This window comes from Lethenteron reissneri, chromosome 55 (assembly GCF_015708825.2).
Source record: "Lethenteron reissneri isolate LAM-NWPU_2019-01 chromosome 55, ASM1570882v1, whole genome shotgun sequence".
Taxonomy (NCBI): Eukaryota; Metazoa; Chordata; class Hyperoartia; order Petromyzontiformes; family Petromyzontidae; genus Lethenteron; species Lethenteron reissneri.
In genome coordinates, this window is record NC_083833.1 from 9,050,517 (window position 1) to 9,072,796 (window position 22,280).

A 22,280-nucleotide genomic window follows, 5' to 3' on the forward strand; every position below is an offset into this window, starting at 1 on the left:
TGGAGTGAGTGGCTGGGTAGTGGAGTGTGTGGCTGGGTAGTGGAGTGTGTGGGTAGTGTAGTGTGTGGGTAGTGGAGTGAGTGGCTGGGTAGTGGAGTGTGTGGGTAGTGGAGCGTGTGGCTGGGTAGTGGAGTGTGTGGCTGGGTAGTGGAGTGTGTGGGTAGTGGAGTGTGTGGGTAGTGGAGTGTGTGGGTAGTGGAGCGTGTGGCTGGGTAGTGGAGTGTGTGGATAGTGGAGCGTGTGGCTGGGTAGTGGAGTGTGTGGGTAGTGGAGTGTGTGGGTAGTGGAGTGTGTGGCTGGGTAGTGGAGTGAGTGGCTGGGTGGTGGAGTGTGTGGGTAGTGGAGTGTGTGGCTGGGTAGTGGAGTGTGTGGGTAGTGGAGCGTGTGGGTAGTGGAGCGTGTGGCTGGGTAGTGGAGTGTGTGGCTGGGTAGTGGAGTGTGTGGGTAGTGGAGCGTGTGGCTGGGTAGTGGAGTGTGTGGGTAGTGGAGTGTGTGGCTGGGTAGTGGAGTGTGTGGATAGTGGAGCGTATGGCTGGGTAGTGGAGTGTGTGGGTAGTGGAGTGTGTGGGTAGTGGAGTGTGTGGCTGGGTAGTGGAGTGAGTGGCTGGGTGGTGGAGTGTGTGGGTAGTGGAGTGTGTGGCTGGGTAGTGGAGTGTGTGGGTAGTGGAGTGTGTGGGTAGTGGAGTGTGTGGGTAGTGGAGCGTGTGGCTGGGTAGTGGAGTGTGTGGATAGTGGAGCGTGTGGCTGGGTAGTGGAGTGTGTGGGTAGTGGAGTGTGTGGGTAGTGGAGTGTGTGGCTGGGTAGTGGAGTGAGTGGCTGGGTGGTGGAGTGTGTGGGTAGTGGAGTGTGTGGCTGGGTAGTGGAGTGTGTGGGTAGTGGAGCGTGTGGGTAGTGGAGCGTGTGGCTGGGTAGTGGAGTGTGTGGCTGGGTAGTGGAGTGTGTGGGTAGTGGAGCGTGTGGCTGGGTAGTGGAGTGTGTGGGTAGTGGAGTGTGTGGCTGGGTAGTGGAGTGTGTGGATAGTGGAGCGTGTGGCTGGGTAGTGGAGTGTGTGGGTAGTGGAGTGTGTGGGTAGTGGAGTGTGTGGCTGGGTAGTGGAGTGAGTGGCTGGGTGGTGGAGTGTGTGGGTAGTGGAGTGTGTGGCTGGGTAGTGGAGTGTGTGGGTAGTGGAGTGTGTGGGTAGTGGAGTGTGTGGGTAGTGGAGCGTGTGGCTGGGTAGTGGAGTGTGTGGATAGTGGAGCGTGTGGCTGGGTAGTGGAGTGTGTGGGTAGTGGAGTGTGTGGGTAGTGGAGTGTGTGGCTGGGTAGTGGAGTGAGTGGCTGGGTGGTGGAGTGTGTGGGTAGTGGAGTGTGTGGGTAGTGGAGCGTGTGGGTAGTGGAGCGTGTGGCTGGGTAGTGGAGTGTGTGGCTGGGTAGTGGAGTGTGTGGGTAGTGGAGCGTGTGGCTGGGTAGTGGAGTGTGTGGGTAGTGGAGTGTGTGGCTGGGTAGTGGAGTGAGTGGCTGGGTAGTGGAGTGGCTGGATAGTGGAGTGTGTGGGTAGTGGAGTGTGTGGCTGGGTAGTGGAGTGTGTGGGTAGTGGAGTGAGTGGCTGGGTAGTGGAGTGAGTGGCTGGATAGTGGAGTGTGTGGGTAGTGGAGTGAGTGGCTGGATAGTGGAGTGTGTGGGTAGTGGAGTGTGTGGCTGGGTAGTGGAGTGGCTGGGTAGTGGAGTGTGTGGCTGGGTAGTGGAGTGTGTGGGTAGTGGAGTGAGTGGCTGGGTAGTGGAGTGAGTAGCTGGGTAGTGGAGTGTGTGGCTGGGTAGTGGAGTGTGAGGCTGGATAGTTGCTGAATCTAAGCAAGCCCAAACACACCAAGGATAATCTTAAAATCAATGCGAGTATGAACTGGCAGCCAATCCAGACAGTGTATACATTCTGTCTAAATAAAATGACAAAATGTATTATTAGAACTATATTTCGTTATTTATATATTTAATTTCCCAGCTCCCCACCCCCCGCCTCCCCAACATTCTCCCCTGAGAATTCAGGAGACAAACGAGGGCTGTCGGATTTGTCTCGAGATGCCGCGAGATGACAGATTGCTCTGAGAGACGCGCCGAGTGGCCACCACCACTACGGGCTCGGCTCGGCCCGGCTCAGTTGCAGCAATCACGGGCAGCGTGAGGATCACCCCCATCCCCCCCCCCCCCCCCCATTATAGCCTTTAACAGACTGTTGGGGCAAGGGGCCGTCCATAAATGACGTCACGCGATTTTTGAACGATTTTTGCCCCCCCCCCGTCACACGGCATCACAAAAAGTCAGACCCCCCCCCCCTTAAATATGACGTCACAAAGCTCTGCCCCCCCCCCCCAAATATAAAACATGCTTCGAATCGCTTTAAACTATTGTCATTGTAGTGCGTATTTAATGTGGCGCTGCACTCTGATGTTGTCGGAGAAAACATTTATTTGTCACATTTGTCAACCCCCCCCCCTCGTCACACATCGTCACAAATGTCTGACCCCCCCCCCCCCAGGTGCGTGACGTCATTTATGGACGGCCCCAAGTGCTGCTAGTGAGTGGGACCTATGAAGGCCGGCACGGCACACGAGGGGGAGGGGTGGCCAGCACCACGCCCGGCCGCCTTTGTCTTCCCCGGTGGCGATGGATACTGCACACCGCACCAGGTACTCGTTTGAGGCTGAGTCGACCTAGGGGAGGCCCAGGACCGGTTCAGATAATCGCCACTGGTGTTTTATTGGCTCTGCGATGGAATCTGAGATGGTCTTGATGCTTGAGATGGAATCTGAGATGGTATTGATGCCTGAGATGGAATCAGAGATGGTATTGATGCCTGAGATAGAATCAGAGATGGTATTGATGCCTGAGATGGAATCTGAGATGGTATTGATGTCTGAGATGGAATCTGAGATGGTATTGATGTCTGAGATGGAATCTGAGATGGTATTGATGTCTGAGATGGAATCTGAGATGGTATTGATGTCTGAGATGGAATCAGAGATGGTATTGATGTCTGAGATGGAATCTGAGATGGTATTGATGCCTGAGATGGTATCTGAGATGGTATTGATGCCTGAGATGGAATCTGAGATGGTATTGATGTCTGAGATGGTATCTGAGATGGTATTGATGCCTGAGATGGAATCTGAGATGGTATTGATGCCTGAGATGGAATCTGAGATGGTATTGATGCCTGAGATGGAATCAGAGATGGTATTGATGCCTGAGATGGAATCAGAGATGGTATTGATGCCTGAGATGGAATCTGAGATGGTATTGATGTCTGAGATGGAATCTGAGATGGTATTGATGCCTGAGATGGAATCTGAGATGGTATTGATGCTTGAGATGGAATCAGAGATGGTATTGATGTCTGAGATGGAATCTGAGATGGTATTGATGTCTGAGATGGAATCAGAGATGGTATTGATGTCTGAGATGGAATCTGAGATGGTATTGATGCCTGAGATGGTATCTGAGATGGTATTGATGCCTGAGATGGAATCTGAGATGGTATTGATGCCTGAGATGGAATCTGAGATGGTATTGATGTCTGAGATGGAATCAGAGATGGTATTGATGTCTGAGGTGGAATCTGAGATGGTATTGATGTCTGAGATGGAATCTGAGATGGTATTGATGTCTGAGATGGAATCAGAGATGGTATTGATGTCTGAGATGGAATCAGAGATGGTATTGATGCCTGAGATGGTATCTGAGATGGTATTGATGCCTGAGATGGAATCTGAGATGGTATTGATGTCTGAGATGGAATCTGAGATGGTATTGATGTCTGAGATGGAATCTGAGATGGTATTGATGTCTGAGATGGAATCTGAGATGGTATTGATGTCTGAGATGGAATCAGAGATGGTATTGATGTCTGAGATGGAATCTGAGATGGTATTGATGCCTGAGATGGAATCTGAGATGGTATTGATGCCTGAGATGGAATCAGAGATGGTATTGATGCCTGAGATGGAATCTGAGATGGTATTGATGCCTGAGATGGAATCTGAGATGGTATTGATGCCTGAGATGGAATCAGAGATGGTATTGATGCCTGAGATGGAATCTGAGATGGTATTGATGCCTGAGATGGAATCTGAGATGGTATTGATGCCTGAGATGGAATCAGAGATGGTATTGATGCCTGAGATGGAATCTGAGATGGTATTGATGTCTGAGATGGAATCTGAGATGGTATTGATGCCTGAGATGGAATCAGAGATGGTATTGATGCCTGAGATGGAATCTGAGATGGTATTGATGCCTGAGATGGAATCAGAGATGGTATTGATGCCTGAGATGGAATCAGAGATGGTATTGATGCCTGAGATGGAATCTGAGATGGTATTGATGTCTGAGATGGAATCTGAGATGGTATTGATGCCTGAGATGGAATCTGAGATGGTATTGATGCCTGAGATGGAATCAGAGATGGTATTGATGTCTGAGATGGAATCTGAGATGGTATTGATGTCTGAGATGGAATCAGAGATGGTATTGATGTCTGAGATGGAATCTGAGATGGTATTGATGCCTGAGATGGTATCAGAGATGGTATTGATGCCTGAGATGGAATCTGAGATGGTATTGATGCCTGAGATGGAATCTGAGATGGTATTGATGTCTGAGATGGAATCAGAGATGGTATTGATGTCTGAGATGGAATCTGAGATGGTATTGATGTCTGAGATGGAATCTGAGATGGTATTGATGTCTGAGATGGAATCAGAGATGGTATTGATGTCTGAGATGGAATCAGAGATGGTATTGATGCCTGAGATGGTATCTGAGATGGTATTGATGCCTGAGATGGAATCTGAGATGGTATTGATGTCTGAGATGGAATCTGAGATGGTATTGATGTCTGAGATGGAATCTGAGATGGTATTGATGTCTGAGATGGAATCTGAGATGGTATTGATGTCTGAGATGGAATCAGAGATGGCATTGATGTCTGAGATGGAATCTGAGATGGTATTGATGCCTGAGATGGAATCTGAGATGGTATTGATGCCTGAGATGGAATCAGAGATGGTATTGATGCCTGAGATGGAATCTGAGATGGTATTGATGCCTGAGATGGAATCTGAGATGGTATTGATGCCTGAGATGGAATCAGAGATGGTATTGATGCCTGAGATGGAATCTGAGATGGTATTGATGCCTGAGATGGAATCTGAGATGGTATTGATGCCTGAGATGGAATCAGAGATGGTATTGATGCCTGAGATGGAATCTGAGATGGTATTGATGTCTGAGATGGAATCTGAGATGGTATTGATGCCTGAGATGGAATCAGAGATGGTATTGATGCCTGATATGGAATCTGAGATGGTATTGATGTCTGAGATGGAATCTGAGATGGTATTGATGTCTGAGATGGAATCTGAGATGGTATTGATGCCTGAGATGGAATCTGAGATGGTATTGATGCCTGAGATGGAATCAGAGATGGTATTCATGTCTGAGATGGAATCTGAGATGGTATTGATGCCTGAGATGGAATCAGAGATGGTATTGATGCCTGAGATGGAATCTGAGATGGTATTGATGTCTGAGATGGAATCTGAGATGGTATTGATGCCTGAGATGGAATCAGAGATGGTATTGATGCCTGAGATGGAATCTGAGATGGTATTGATGTCTGAGATGGAATCTGAGATGGTATTGATGCCTGAGATGGAATCAGAGATGGTATTGATGCCTGAGATGGAATCAGAGATGGTATTGATGCCTGAGATGGAATCAGAGATGGTATTGATGCCTGAGATGGAATCTGAGATGGTATTGATGTCTGAGATGGAATCTGAGATGGTATTGATGTCTGAGATGGAATCTGAGATGGTATTGATGCCTGAGATGGAATCAGAGATGGTATTGATGTCTGAGATGGAATCTGAGATGGTATTGATGCCTGAGATGGAATCTGAGATGGTATTGATGCCTGAGATGGAATCAGAGATGGTATTGATGTCTGAGATGGAATCTGAGATGGTATTGATGCCTGAGATGGAATCTGAGATGGAATCTGAGATGGTATTGATGCCTGAGATGGAATCTGAGATGGAATCTGACATGGTATTGATGTCTGAGATGGAATCTGAGATGGTATTGATGTCTGAGATGGAATCTGAGATGGTATTGATGCCTGAGATGGAATCTGAGATGGAATCTGAGATGGTATTGATGCCTGAGATGGAATCTGAGATGATCTTGATGCCTGAGATGGAATCTGAGATGGTATTGATGCCTGAGATGGAATCGAAACTCGGGTGGCCGTGTTCCTCGCGCAGCGGTGTTGCACTACCACCACCACTACCACCACCACTACCACCAAAACTACTACCACCACTACCACCACCACTACTACTACCACCACCACCAAAACTACTACCACCACCACTACTACCACAACTACTACCAACACCACCACTACCACAACTACCACCACCACCAATTCTTCCGGTGGCAGAAGATCTCAGTAGACCCGCAAAGGGGGTGTGGCCTCATCGCTGACGTCACGCCGCTGCCCTTTGACCTCCCGCGGTTTCTTTGGCTTCCGTCCCAGAGCTTCCAGTTCGTGGCGAGGGGAAGTTTAAGAGAATTGTTTTTTTAGTTTATCATCTTTTTTAACCTCCTTCGCTTCCTTACAATCACATCGGCGGCGTCGTCGTCGTCGTGAGTTACCGCAGTCGCCGCTGCTGTTTCGCAATCGCCTGCCACGTAAGACGCGTTCGCGGTGGATGTGCCAAGTTCGACTCGTCTCCACGTCGCCTGCAGTCAGGTGAGCAGTGGATAGAGACTGTACTGCACTGTACTGCACTGTACCGCACTGTACCGGTGCGTTATTACAGCGGTGACGGTGCAAGAGAGTCACTGCACGCGTCATGCTAACACGAGTCTTGAGTTATAACGCGTTATATACTAACACGAGTTCTGAGGCGTTATCAGAATACGAGTGTGAGCTCTGAGGCGTTATAATAATACGAATGTGAGTTATGAGGCGTTATAATTACACTAGTATGAGTTATGACGCGTTATAACAATACAAATGTGAGTTATAACGCGTTATAATTACACTAGTATGAGTTATGACGCGTTATAACAATACAAATGTGAGTTATGAGGCGTTATAATTACACTAGTATGAGTTATAACGCGTTATAACAATGCGAATGTGAGTTCTGAGGCGTTATAACAATACGAATGTGAGTTATAACGCGTTATAACAGTACGAATGTGAGTTCTGAGGCGTTATAATTACAGTAGTGTGAGTTATAACGCGTTATAATTACACTAGTATGAGTTATAACGCGTTATAACAATACGAACGTGAGTTATAACGCGTTACAATTACTAGTATGAGTTATAACGCGTTATAATTACACTAGTATGAGTTATAACGCGTTATAATTACACTAGTATGAGTTATGACGCGTTATAATTACACTAGTATGAGTTATAACGCGTTATAACAATACGAATGTGAGTTCTGAGGCGTTATAATTGCACTAGTATGAGTTATAACGCGTTATAACAATACAAATGTGAGTTATGAGGCGTTATAATTACGCTAGTATGAGTTATAACGCGTTATAATTACACTAGTATGAGTTATAACGCGTTATAACAATACGAATGTGAGTTATAACGCGTTATAATTACACTAGTATGAGTTATAACGCGTTATAATTACACTAGTTTGAGTTATAACGCGTTATAACAATACGAGTGTGAGTTATGAGGCATTTCCTTGCCACACGAGTACCACTGTGTGATGACGTCAGCAGTGGTTGTGCTATGGATAGATGCAGTCAGTTCCCGTCATAGGAACGTGGAAGTTCCACCACGGGCTCTGCAGGGCTGTAAACAGGGTATGAGCACCAATGCCTCGGTGCCCTTGCGAGCAGAAAAATCACTTTGTGACCCGTGGTGATGACACCGGCGCTTGGTGACCTGGTTCGTGGTTGGAACTGCACGGCAGCCCCGTTTAATACTGCCGGGAGCAATGAGTGGGAGATTGAATCGGTGAGCAAATGGGTGAGCCGGTGGGTGGGTGGGTGAGTGAGTGGTGGGTGGGTGGGTGAGTGGATGGGTGGGTGGGTGAGTGAGCCCAATGAGAGAGTGAATGATCGGTTGGGTTTGGTGAGTGGATGAGCTGACCTGTACTCGTCTGTGAAACACAGTAGCGGCACGTTCCTCCGCCCTGTGCTATGATGACGACAGCGCCCTCGCATCAAATGTACGTATGGATGTTGAACTTCTTTCGCACCGTACGTAGCCAACCGCGCTAATTGGAGGTGCGCGGGAATGACAACAAACTAAACACAACAAGCGTTTCTAAAGAAAAGGCATTTCAATCTAGATGTTGATTTAAAAGTGCGTAGCTCCCAGTGGCTTGCTAATATCGGAAGGAAGAACGTTCCAGACGGCCGCAGAAGGGCACCTGAAAGCGCCACGCGATGTCGGTGAGCACCGTCTTTGTTCGATGGCGCTGCTGCGAGGATGACCGGAGTTTGCGTGACAGCTTATGCTCGTGATTTGATTTGATCGCGCGTGTCGGCTTTGCCGGGCCGGTGCTAACTCGGCGCGTGTCGGCGTGATCACGCGTGTCAGGCGTCGCCAGGCCCGAGCTAACTCCACGCGTGTCGGCGTGATCACGCGTGTCAGGCGTCGCCAGGCACGAGCTAACTCCGCGTGTCGGCGTGATCACGCGTGTCAGGCGTCGCCAGGCACGAGCTAACTCCGCGTGTCGGCGTGATCACGCGTGTCAGGCGTCGCCAGGCCCGAGCTAACTCCACGTGTGTTGGCATGATCACGCGTGTCAGGCGTCGCCAGGCCCGAGCTAACGCCGCTTGTCGGCGCCGCGGTCGTCGGGACGCCCGTGGCAGCGCGCGAGGATGCACGATGCCGAGGGCGGCGGCGCTTACGACTTCCTCTTCAAGGTCATCCTCATCGGAGACCCCGACGTGGGCAAGACGTGCATCGTGCAGCGGTTCAAGTCCGGGATCTTCCTGGAGAAGCAGCGGAACACCATCGGCGTCGACTTCGCCATGAAGACCGTCGACATGCAGGGCAAAAGGATCAAGGTGACGATCGCGCCGGAAACAAAACCCGGACCTCCTCAATCGTAGGACCCGCGGAACTAGCGATTGTCCTGAGAATCCCTCAAAATATTCTTGGTTCTTTCGGTAAAGTCACGTAGAAGGGAAATAATAAAATAATACAAATATAAAACAATAAAAATTCTCACGACGTTTCGACTGCAAGACAAGCAATCATCAGGTGTGAAATCCACAGCAAGAAAATGTTCTTGCTGTGGATTTCACACCTGATGATGATTGCTTGTGTTGCAGTCGAAAAGTCGTGAGAACTTTTATTGATTATTATTATTTTATTATTTCCCTTCTACATGACTTTACCGAAAGAACCAAGAATATGAATCCCTGCAGTCACGAAAGCTTTCAATCAAAATCCCTCAAAACTTTTCATTTTACCAGGTAAGGTTCTGCTGAGCTTTCTAGCTCTTTATTTCAGAATAGATGTGGCCCACCAATGATAGCTCAACGAAGTGGCTGATATTATCAGCCAAATACCACAAACGTGTGATGATTTTTAATGGGGAGGGAAAATCCGGAGGACACGGTTAAAAATCGACGGGGAGAGAGAGTGAGACATACAAACTACAAATATACAGGCGTCGGGGTCGGGATCGAACCGGCGACCTCTGGGTTGCCAAGTGTAGCGCGCCGCTGAGCGTGACACCACCACCGTGGCCGCTCTGCTCGCCCGACAGAGGCCGGCGTGCAGGACTGTGCTTGCGCTAACGTAACGCGTCGTTGTCAGCGCCCGATTATCGTAGTAGCAAGAGTAGCTACATATTCTACAGGCCCCGCACTTTCAAGGGCCCCGCGCTAAATGCTTTCAAGATATCAATTCCGGTTCAGTGATTCTGCACTTGCTCTATTACTATAGTACTATACCGCCTTCAACTTTTATGAACGACTGGGTGTTTAAGGTCATCGATTTGTCGTATTAGCTGGCTGTATAGAAAATGAAAAAATCCAATTACTTTACTATGCAAGTTAAACATTTGCGTGTTTTAATATTTTCATTTTTTTTAATTTAAGGCTCCTTTATAACATATGCTACAGGCCCCGCACTACCTTAATCCGGCATTGGCTGCGTTGCACGTAACGCGCCGTTGCACGCAATGCGCCGTTGCACATAACTCGCCGTTGTACGTAACGCGTGCGCGTTGCGTTACCCCCGCGCGCGTTTTGAGCGCAGCGGCGGATTTACTCGGCTTGCTCGTTTAATCCCGGTCCAGCTCGGCGAGGTGTCATTGCCATTGGGACCATCGCGTGGCCGTGCACTTTGCTTTGTTGTGCAACGCGCTGAGAAAGAGAATAAAAAACCCTCACTAGCTGATTCCATTGCTCGATGTAATTTGCTGTACAAACAATCGGGTCACCACCCCCCCTCCACCACCCCTTACCCCGCCCCCATCCACCACCAGCACCACCCCTCCCTCATCCCCCACTCCGCCCTTACCCCCCACCACGCTCTTATCAAAGACCAAGGTCCCCCGTGTAGCCTCAACAGAATTTTGGGGCAAGTGCTGTTAGCGAGCAGCAGCACCTATGAGGGGGTGGGTGGCCAGCATCACGCCCGGCCGCCTTTGTCTCCCCAGTGGGAGACCAGGTACTTATTTGAGGCTGAGTCAACCTAGGGGAGGCCCTGGACCGTTTCAAATAATCGTCACTGGTGTTGGCCGTGAGCGGTATTTGAACTCGGGTAGCAGGGGTTCGTAGCGCAGCGCGCTAACTGCTGCGCCACCGCTCCCCAATAACCCCCATCCACCACCACGAAAATTGTCCAAAGTATATTTATTTCATAGAAATTGTATATTCTATACCTTGCACACAATATCACGTGTTCTAGTGCATTTGTGTTATGCATTATACAATTCCCCTCCAAGTTCTGCGGTCCTCTATAAAAGTGTTATCGGCCAACGCTGGACATCTGTGAAAAAGAGCTTTAGTAGCACATCGGATTCCTCCTGCTGCAGTTTAAATAACGATTCTGAATGGTCATACACGTGGGGAGTCAACCTGCGCGTGCGTAGTGACATCGCGAGATGTCGCTGTGTGTGACGGCCCTCGAGAGGCACGGCGTGCGGTGTCTTGTCATCGCGGACACCACGATGATGTGGGTGCAGTGCCGGCCTCAGAGGGGCTCGGTCAGCGCTGATTGACAGCGCTGATTGACAGCGCTGGATTCCGTCACGCTTGGCGTGCAATGCCAGCCCTAGAGGATCGGCTGTGCGAGTGCGGGCCGTAGGAAAAGGGTCACTGGAGGCCGTGCACTCTGGTTGACCCAAGAGGACACGTGACCAGTTAAGTCTACAGAGGGGCACAAGTGGGGGGCTAGGGGTGGTCACGTGGTCCGGGTCGAGATCCCGCTGGAGGGTTGTGGAAAGTGGTCGTGGCCAGGGGCAGAGCCGGCCATGCCGCAGAGGATATCAGCCGGGTCCCCCAGAGGGAGCGGCTGCTGTTGTTCATCCTGAAGAAACCATCGTCGACGTTCTACGTCCTGCAGAGTCTCCAACACGTGGACCTGGACCCAAGCTGTGGTCCGGTCAATTAGTGTAGTCAGCCTGGTGGTCACCACCATAGGTTGTTATTCTGTTAACCCGAGTGTTGGAGTTAACATATGTGTTGCCTCCAAAGAGTACGTCTGCGACTCGGCTGAATCCACCACACATGCGAGTGGGGAAACACTCTATCGCCTGTACAGATGGAACAGATTGGTGATTAGTCCGCAGTTTGCTGCACTGCCTTCGGGCATGCCGGGGTATACGACTCCTCGACGCCCACCCACAGGGAAGGGAGTTTCACGACAACTTCTGTGCGGTGGTCCAGCAACCCCCTGCTGCCTCCACAGCGCTGGAATACAGGCAGGCACATGCAGCAGCGTAGCCACCACCACTACCCACCGCCCAGTTGTGTTAAGTCTGCGAGAGGCCGTGGTGGTGGTTGTGATGGCGGTGGTGGAGTGGTGGCAGTGGTGGTAGCGGCAGCGGTGTTGGTGGCGGCAGTGGTGGTAGCGGTGGTTGCCTCAAAGTGCACCTGGCCAGGCACCCGTGCCCTGGTGACGTCACCAGTCACTTTGTTTCGAATGGGGGGGGGTATTGGCGGTGGCGGTGGTGGTGGCGGTTGACGTTGCTGCTGTTGCCGGTGCTGTCGTTGAATCCGGACGCAGCTTCAGATCTGGGACACGGCCGGGCAGGAGCGCTTCAAGACGATCACGCAGAGCTACTACCGCAGCGCCAACGGCGCGGTGCTGGCCTACGACATCACCAGCCGGCCCTCCTTCCTCTCCGTGCCGCGATGGATCGACGACATCAACCGCTACGCCGGACACAACCTCGTGCAACTGCTCATCGGTGCGGCGCCGGCAAACCCGCCATCCTCACCGTCATCTTCACCATCGTTAACTCGTCCTCGGCACCGTAACCACCGTCACCACGATCCACACCATCGTCACCTCGTCCTCACATGATCACCGCCATCTCGTCCTCACCATCATAACTACCGTCACCACCATGCTCACTGTCATCTCCTCGTCCTCACCGCCATCTCCTCAGCCTCACCATTGCAATTGATTTTCGAAAAGTTTTTTGGTTTGGCCATGTTTGTTTGTTGTAGTACAGAGTTAGACTGATGGCCTTAATCTAAGTTGTCTTGTGGTTGTTGTTGTTGTTTGACTTGCATCCCACTGGGATATTTGCACAGGGTTGGTGTACGGTGATTTTTCTGCAATATTTTGCTGTCTTTTCTTGGATTTTCTGTTTGCACATAGTCACTTTAAGATGTTTTCTTGTTCATGTTTTTGCTTTTTGTTTGTTGCGGTTGCACCCGATTCAAGAGCCGAATGGCGCACAGGGCTATACCTAATAAATTAACTTTGAACCGCCACCGGCACCACCACCACCGGCACCACCACCCTCACCATCACAACTGCTACCGCCGCCGTCGCCTTGATCTCACCGCTCCTCGCGTCCGCCGGTCCCCCGCAGGCAACAAGCTGGACATGGCCGAGGGGCGCCAGGTGTCGTGGGAGGAGGGTCAGGAGCTGGCGCGGCGGCACGGCATGCTGGCCGCGCTCGAGACCTCCGCCAAGGAGGCGGACAACGTGGACGAGGTGTTCCTGCGCCTGGCCGCCGAGCTGCTGGCTCGCAACGGCGGCCCCTCCGTGTCGGACTCGCGGCACGGCTCCATCAAGCTGGACTCGCGCGCCGTCGGCGCCGGCTGGGGCTGCGGATGCTGAGGAGCGTGCGTGCGCTAGTGGGTGTGGGTGCGCGCGTGAGTGGGTGCGGGTGCGTGTGCGTGTGTGCACGCGTTCTTGCGTGTCTACATGCGTGTGGGGAGCGGTAGCGTAGCAGCGGTTAGAGCGCTGCGCTCCCAACTCGCCGATTCTCGCTCACGGCCGACACCGGAGACGATTATCTGAACTGGTCCTGGGCCTCCCCTGGGTCAACTCAGCCCTAAAATTTGTACCTGGTGCGAGGTGTAAACATCGCCACTCGGGAGACAAAGGCGGTGAGTCGTGGTGCTGGCCACCCACACCCTCGTGTGCTGTGCCACTAGCAGCACTTTCCGCAACAGTCTGTTCACGGCTATCTGGGGGATCGCTGTCTTTTGTGCCTGCGTTACTTTTTGTAAGTGGAGGAGTTCCCGTACGTGGGCTGAGTGTCGATGGCCAGTTCCCGTTTTGCAGCAGAGGCCTTGCACCGAATCAGCCAAGCGGCATTATCTTTTCATCAGCTGCGTAACACTGCGGTGTGGTAGCTTCCTGGCTTGTCGCTCCATACGAAACTCCGGGCCTCATCAGCCACCGTCATGCCCTCCATTCTCTTTGCTTGCGAGGCGTGAACCCCTTCTAAAGGAACATCTGCACCGGTTAGAAACATTCAGGCTGGCCTGTCTACAATCCATCCTGGGTGTAACCAGACTGGATTGTGTGAGGAGCTCACAGAACCTTGAAAGATCTGGACACAGTCCCCATCACCGGTGAGCTCTTCCAGCAGGCGAGGCTGTCTTGGCTGTCTTGGCTGGGTCATGTAGCCAGCATGCCCAGCCACAGCATGCCCAAGCAGCTTCTGTTAGGTCGGATAGAGGGGGGCTAAACCGGTACGGCATGGGCTGGAGAAGAGGTGGACTGATGTGTGAGTGAGTGAGTGGAGTGGCTGAGAGAAGAGGTGGGCTGGTGTGGTACAGCAAGACACGGGACCGGGATTTAAACTCAGGATATGGGCAGCGCTGGCGTGGCGTCCCCCGACGCGGCGTTGCCAATCCCCCGCGTTAACCAGCAGCCGCCTCTTGTCTGCGGCGGAGTTTTTTGTCGTGGGTCTGAGCCACTTTCTTGCAAGCTTGATCTTGGGATCAATCCTGGACCATGACATGGCAGGGTATATTTGTTAATTGTTCATTTGAGGGACCTTATTTTATAGTGGGTGCGTGATAAGGGGTGCGTGCGGTTTGTCGATTTTGTTTATTTTATGGACGTTAATCACTTTATATATGTACACGTTCCAGTTTCACTGTGGGAGTCAGCGGCATGTCCTGGAAACTCCCGAGCAGTGCGTGGAGTCGCCAGATCTCCCCGAAGCACGGCTGCCTCGCTTGGAGCCACTGTGATGCACGTACGAGAGTACGGGCCCCCTACGTTTGTCCACTGCTGGATGAGGTTCCTGCCTACACCGTGCGGTCCGCGGCTGATGTTTGACCATTCTGCGCCACTCTGGTCTGTGCGGGCTGGTACGGGAGAGCAGTGAAGACAACGGCGTCCGCTCCGTAGCGCAATGGCGGCCGTGTCGGCACGCGGGTCGCCCATCCGGGCCGCTGTTCAGGCTAACACCTGCTTAGCTTCTGAGTTCTGGCTGGGTCAGGGTTCACTGCGGTTGATCTTATCGGAGGCGAAGGTCCCGTGGCCGACGTTCCCGTGAACTTCACACATTGGTTCCGCCACCCGTGTTGAGGACTCGGTCCCTGTCAGACTCTGACCGATTCATCTCATCCCACGCTGGCATCAACCACGATACCGCTGGCTTCAGCAACACACTCTCGGTCACTCACCCACTCACTCGCCCAATCACCCACTCACCCAATCACTCTCTTACCCACTCGCCTATTGACTAATTCGCCCACTTTCTAACCCACTTACTCACACACTCAGTCACTCGCCCAATTTTTCATTCGCCCACTCACTCGCCCAGTCACCGATTCATGCACTCTCACCCACCCACTCACCCGATGACTAAATCCCCCCATTTACCCACTCGCTCACTCAATCAATAACGTATTCACCCGTGTATTGTGCTGGTTATTTGACTAAATGCGGGTTGGTAAAGGCGGATAGCGGGAGCATAGAAGTAGAGTACAGCAGTGTAATTTGATACAACTGCCCTCTGCTACCCAACACGTAGCTCGGTGGGCAGCTGAGGGGTCTCGGTCACATGTCCATCGACGCGAGGCCACCGCCCTCGTCTGTCATCCAACATTTCCGTAGACTAACGCGTCATCCTAATTGATGACAAACTCAACACGTGCATCGATGGCACTGCGTGTGGCCTTTAAACTAAATAATAATATATAGGAGGCGACGTTTAGGCCAACGGTCCTTCTGCATTGCACTAACACGTTTCGTCTGTTACGAAACATTCATCGTCACTTTAACCGACTACCGTTCATCCCTTACAACAACCCCCATATCTTCTCCCCCAGCCCATCATCGTCCTGATACTACTACACCCTGCCTCACCTCCCAGCTGGGATCAAGCCTACCCCAACCCCAATCACTACCTCCATCACTACTCCAACCCCCATCACTATCCCCATCAATACCCCTATCACTACCCCAACCCCCATCGCTACCTCAACCCCCATCACTTCCCCCATCACTACCCCAACCCCAATCACTACCCCAACCCCAATCACTACCCCTATCACTACCCCAACCCCCATCACTACCCCAACCCCAATCACTACCCCAACCCCAAACACTACCCCTATCACTACCCCAACCCCCATCACTACCCCAACCCCCATCACTACCCCAACCCCAATCACTACCCCTATCACTACCCCAACCCCCATCACTACCCCAACCCCAATCACTACCCCTATCACTACCCCAACCCCTATCACTACCCCAACCCCCATCACTACCCCAACCCCCATCACTACCCCAACCCCAATCACTACCCCTATCACTACCCCAACCCCCATCACTACCCCAATCACTACCCCAACCCCTATCACTACCCCAACCCCCATCACTACCCCAACCCCTATCACTACCCCAACCCCTATCACTACCCCAACCCCCATCACTACCCCAACCCCAATCACTACCCCAACCCCTATCACTACCCCAACCCCCATCACTACTCCAACCCCAATCACTACCTCCATCACTACTCCAATCACTACCCCTATCACTACCCCAACCCCAATCACTACACCTATCACTACCCCTATCACTACCCCAACCCCCATCACTACCCCAACCCCCATCACTATCCCCATCACTACCCTATCACTATCCCCATCACTACCCCTAATCACTACCCCAACCCCCATCACTACCCCTATCACGACCCCGACCCCAACCCCGATCCCAACCCCTATCACTACCCCAGGACCACGGCGAGAAAGACACCACAAACTCCAAATATACAACAACAGGCGTCGGGGTCGGGTTCGAATCCACGACCTCCTGCACACCAGGACGAGGCAGTTAATAACCATCGGGTGTCGGTACATGTCGGGGAAAATCGGAGTGCCGAGGGAAATCCCCACGGGTGCGAGCAGTGGGGGCAGCTGGCAACACTAAATTCCCGTGTGGGTGGAAAACGCGTCCACTTGCAGTGCTACTGGAATAAGCCCCGGCGGGCCACGAGAGGGCGACTGCTACGGGTTCCGTGTGATCACATTTCTTGTACTCGGGGAGACGCGTCGATGCACGCGAAGTTTTGGGGGGGGGGAGAGCTGGCATTCCAGCTGTTGTGTCCGTATGCTTTTTGAACCCGAGCCGTGTAGCACACTTTATTGTTGTGTCCGTGTTTTTGGTAACGCATTTGCTGGGAGAGAAAAAGGCCCAAAATCTCAAGTGGCCAGTAACAAACGTCACTTTTGAGGCTGTGAAAGACGAAGAGTGTCACGTGTTTGTGGAATCCAGTGAGGTGATTGTTCCCATAGCTTTAGGGGAAGGAAATAGACGGTGATGGGAGGAGGGAATGCCAGTGTCGGGCAATGCACAGCCGAGTGAGGGGGTGGTTGAGTTCGTGGGTGTGTGTGTGGTTGAGTTCGTGGGTGTGGTTGAGTGAGTGGGTGTGTGGTTGAGTGAGTGTGGTTGAGTGAGTGTGTGTGTGGTTGAGTGAGTGGGTGGGTGGTTGAGTTCGTGGGTGTGGTTGAGTGAGTGGGTGTGTGGTTGAGTGAGTGGGTGGGTGGTTGAGTGGGTGTGTGGTTGAGTGGGTGTGTGGTTGAGTGAGTGGGTGGGTGGTTGAGTGGGTGTGTGGTTGAGTGAGTGGGTGGGTGGTTGAGTGAGTGTGGTTGAGTGAATGGGTTTGTGGTTGAGTTCGTGGGTGTGGTTGAGTGAGTGGGTGTGTGGTTGAGTGAGTGGGTGGGTGGTTGAGTGGGTGTGTGGTTGAGTGAGTGGGTGGGTGGTTGAGTGAGTGGGTGGGTGGTTGAGTGAGTGGGTGTGTGGTTGAGTGAGTGGGTTTGTGGTTGAGTGAGTGGGTGTGTGGTTGAGTGAGTGGGTGGGTGGTTGAGTTCGTGGGTGGGTGGTTGAGTTCGTGGGTGTGGTTCAGTGAGTGTGTGTGTGGTTGAGTGAGTGGGTGGGTGGTTGAGTGGGTGTGTGGTTGAGTGAGTGGGTGGGTGGTTGAGTGAGTGGGTGGGTGGTTGAGTGAGTGTGGTTGAGTGAATGGGTGTGTGGTTGAGTGAGTGGGTTTGTGGTTGAGTGAGTGGGTGGTTGAGTGAGTGGGTGTGTGGTTGAGTGAGTGGGTGGGTGGTTGAGTTCGTGGGTGGGTGGTTGAGTTCGTGGGTGTGGTTCAGTGAGTGTGTGTGTGGTTGAGTGAGTGGGTGGGTGGTTGAGTGGGTGTGTGGTTGAGTGAGTGGGTGGGTGGTTGAGTGAGTGGGTGGGTGGTTGAGTGAGTGTGGTTGAGTGAATGGGTGTGTGGTTGAGTGAGTGGGTTTGTGGTTGAGTGAGTGGGTGGTTGAGTGAGTGGGTGTGTGGTTGAGTGAGTGTGGTTGAGTGAGTGTGTGTGTGGTTGAGTGAGTGGGTGGGTGGTTGAGTTCGTGGGTGTGGTTGAGTGAGTGGGTGTGTGGTTGAGTGAGTGGGTGGGTGGTTGAGTGGGTGTGTGGTTGAGTGGGTGTGTGGTTGAGTGAGTGGGTGGGTGGTTGAGTGGGTGTGTGGTTGAGTGAGTGGGTGGGTGGTTGAGTGAGTGTGGTTGAGTGAATGGGTTTGTGGTTGAGTTCGTGGGTGTGGTTGAGTGAGTGGGTGTGTGGTTGAGTGAGTGGGTGGGTGGTTGAGTGGGTGTGTGGTTGAGTGAGTGGGTGGGTGGTTGAGTGAGTGGGTGGGTGGTTGAGTGAGTGGGTGTGTGGTTGAGTGAGTGGGTTTGTGGTTGAGTGAGTGGGTGTGTGGTTGAGTGAGTGGGTGGGTGGTTGAGTTCGTGGGTGGGTGGTTGAGTTCGTGGGTGTGGTTCAGTGAGTGTGTGTGTGGTTGAGTGAGTGGGTGGGTGGTTGAGTGGGTGTGTGGTTGAGTGAGTGGGTGGGTGGTTGAGTGAGTGGGTGGGTGGTTGAGTGAGTGTGGTTGAGTGAATGGGTGTGTGGTTGAGTGAGTGGGTTTGTGGTTGAGTGAGTGGGTGGTTGAGTGAGTGGGTGTGTGGTTGAGTGAGTGGGTGGGTGGTTGAGTGGGTGTGTGGTTGAGTGAGTGGGTGTGTGGTTGAGTGAGTGGGTGGGTGGTTGAGTGAGTGGGTGTGTGGTTGAGTGAGTGGGTGTGTGGTTGAGTGAGTGGGTTTGTGGTTGAGTGAGTGGGTGGTTGAGTGAGTGGGTGTGTGGTTGAGTGAGTGGGTGGGTGGTTGAGTGGGTGTGTGGTTGAGTGAGTGGGTGGGTGGTTGAGTGAGTGGGTGTGTGGTTGAGTGAGTGGGTGTGTGGTTGAGTGAGTGGGTGTGTGGTTGAGTGATCGGGTGTGTGGTTGAGTGAGTGGGTTTGTGGTTGAGTGAGTGGGTTTGTGGTTGAGTGAGTGGGTGGGTGGTTGATTGGGTGTGTGGTTGAGTGAGTGGGTGGGTGGTTGAGTGAGTGTGTGTGTGGTTGGGTGATTGGGTTTGTGGTTGAGTGATTGGGTGTGTGGTTGAGTGAGTGGGTGTGTGGTTGATTGATTGAGTGTGAGAGTGAGTGGTGCAGCGTTTTGTTTTGACCTACACTGCGGGTGGTTGTGAACGCGAGACGATCTGACGGGACACGTGCCAAGTTGACGTGAGGAATTATTTCACACCACCGTGTTCGGGCTCGACCGGGGGTCGTCAACCTAAATCATTTGTGATGGGTCGCTTCTGAAAGTAGAGCTATATAGCGGAGCGGGCCTTTGCCTGGTAACATAAAATAAAAGTTGTCGTTTAAATTAACAAGAGGAGCCATTTTTCCCCCCAATTAGGTAATAAAAAAAAAGCCCCCACAATATTTAAATAGCCGCAATGCACTGTGGGGCGAATAGGAGAGACTGCGATTTCCTTGATAAATAATAAATTACGGAGCGGCTCCTCAAAGAGCCCTTGGACCAACTCTCTCAATATCCACTGCTTGCTTTGCCCCCCCCCCGCCCCCCAGTCTCTAGGGCAGTGATTCTTCTTAACCTGGGGTGCGCGCATTTCCTTTTTGAATTCGGCAAAAACAAATATGTCTCGTTGTTTCAAGAGCCGCAATGCAACGTGAATAACGTCACGAGAAGCGGTCTTTTGAAGAGGTTGCCGACCCCTGGCCTATCGACCGCTGCCGCACCATCACGCTCCCATCTGGAGCGGTGGCTCTTCACCTGGGGGGGGGGGGGGGGGCTGCACGCTGCACCCCCTGGGGGGTGCGAGATGCCCTTTCTGGGGGTGCGAGGCACGGCCACAATTTTTTTTTAGAAGCGAAATCATCACAAACACAACTCGAACACGGGCACGTCAGTACAACTACTTTGGTTCATCACACCCTGTGTTCATGGACATTGTACAGTTGTTAACGATTGAGAATCAAGGGGGGGTGGGGGGGTGTGCAAGCCTGCAGCAAAGGTTAAGAGCCACTGCCCTCTAAAGGCGTTGTGCTGCGTGTGCCATCGCGGTTGTGTTACACAAAGCAGCTGGATTCCTGGACGGTGTGTCGGGGTCGCGGATGTAACTGCGATTTATTGTTATCACGAGAGTTTCGATTTAAAGCTTCTTTCGTGACTGCAGGGATTCATCTTCTTGGTGCTTTCGGTAAAGTCACGTAGAATGGAATTAATAAAATAATAAAAATAAAACATAATAAAATACAATTCTCACGACGTTTCGGCCACAACGCAAGCAGCCGTCCTCAGGTGAAGAACAGGTCTGTCGGAAAGACATTCAGACACATTCAGACGCTGTCTTTTCAGACAGCGTCCGACAGACCTGTTCTTCACCTGAGGACGGCTGCTTGCGTTGTGGCCGAAACGTCGTGATAATTATTTTATGATGTTTTATTTTTATTATTTTATTATTTCCATTCTACGTGACTTTACCGAAAGAACCAAGAAGATTACGATAGTTGTTTATTTGCGGGGGTGGCACATGATTTTACACGGTGTGACGCTTTGACCTGTGCAATCGTCGCGTGGTTTGTATCGGCGTGGACGCTGGCGACGCGCCGAACGTGACGCGCGCGCTCTACGCCAGCGGTCGTTTCGCTCCCACCGCTGACACCGCCGCTCACCGCCTGTGTTTTTTGCCGGCGACGACGTGCTTTCGCGACGGTTAAACGACGAGTCGAGGTCGATCGCGCCAACGCGTTAGCGTGGCGGAGTTGACGGCAGGGATGAGTCGCGAACGGCAGCGTGGACTTCGACTGATGGGCTCTCTGCATCGTGAGCGTCATTGGTTGCGACATTGCGATGAGTCACAGACTGCAGGTGGCAGCTTTCTTCTGAAGGTGTTCCACGCTGAAGTTCTCCGAAGCTAATCTCTATAATATTTAATCCATGATTAGATTCTTTGGTTTTGAGTGTAACTTACTAAACTGCAAACTAAACTTTGTATTCTAGCAGGTAAGGCCCACTGAGCTACGTAGCTCTTTTTCAGAAGCGACCTGGCCCAAATTATCACTCAACGAAGTGGCTCATCACGTGGAAATGTACAGCAGCCAAAAACTTAAACGCGCGTTGGTTTTTAAATTGTGAGTGAAAACCCGGAAGACTCCAGGAAAAATCTATACGACCACCACGGAAAGAGAGACACACAAACTCCAAATATACAGCAGGCGTCGGGGTCGAACCCACGACTTGCTGCATACCAGGCGAGATGGTTAACATCTCCGAGCCACCGTGGCGTGTCGTGCACAGTGCGGATTTCTTTTAGCTCTCACCCTCCGTCTATCATCCAGGCAGAGCCAAGTCAAATCAAAAGTCGTCACGCCGTGGGCGAACACGCCAGTTGATTTGGGTTGTTCAGCAAAGCTGGAGCAGATGGAGGATGGCACCATCGGGCGTTCACAGAAGCTCAGCGCTCCCTCACCTTCCTTACGTTTTTATGGGAAAAGCACAGAAACGATACAATATGCGATGCAACCTTGTGTCGTGGTAATTGTCACGTCGCGAAATGTGATGTCACGGAAAGTGCAATTATAGTGGTAGGAGTCGGTGCCTTTAGGCTGGGTCTGTGTGTGGTTACGCGTGTGTGTACGCGTGTGTATACGTGTCTACGTGTGCGTGTGTATGTACGTGCATGCAACGATAGCAGCAGGGAGCGGTAGTGCAACAGTCAGCGCGCTGCACTACGAACCCGGCGACCCGAGTTGGATTCCCGTTCACGGCCACCCATGTCAGTGACGATTATCTCAACTCGTCCTGCGTCTCCCGCTTAGTCGACTCAGCCTCAAATGAGCACCTGGTGCTGTGTGTAGTAAACGGCGCCACTGGGGAGACAAAGGCGGCCGGGCGTGGTGCTGTCCACCCACCCCCTCATGTGCTGCTCGCTAACAACACTTGCCCCAT

General features: G+C 52.0%; 1 protein-coding gene across 1 annotated transcript; it reads left to right on the top strand.

Moving 5' to 3' along the window:
• The first annotated feature begins 6,562 nt into the window (after positions 1-6,562).
• On the top strand, positions 6,563-16,097 carry RAB43 (RAB43, member RAS oncogene family). Its single transcript, XM_061574282.1, has 4 exons — positions 6,563-6,789; positions 8,834-9,094; positions 12,270-12,453; positions 13,087-16,097. The coding sequence occupies exons 2-4, from the start codon at positions 8,906-8,908 to the stop codon at positions 13,335-13,337; spliced, it is 624 nt and encodes a 207-aa protein (XP_061430266.1). The 5' UTR covers positions 6,563-6,789; positions 8,834-8,905; the 3' UTR covers positions 13,338-16,097.
• The last annotated feature ends 6,183 nt before the right edge of the window (positions 16,098-22,280 follow it).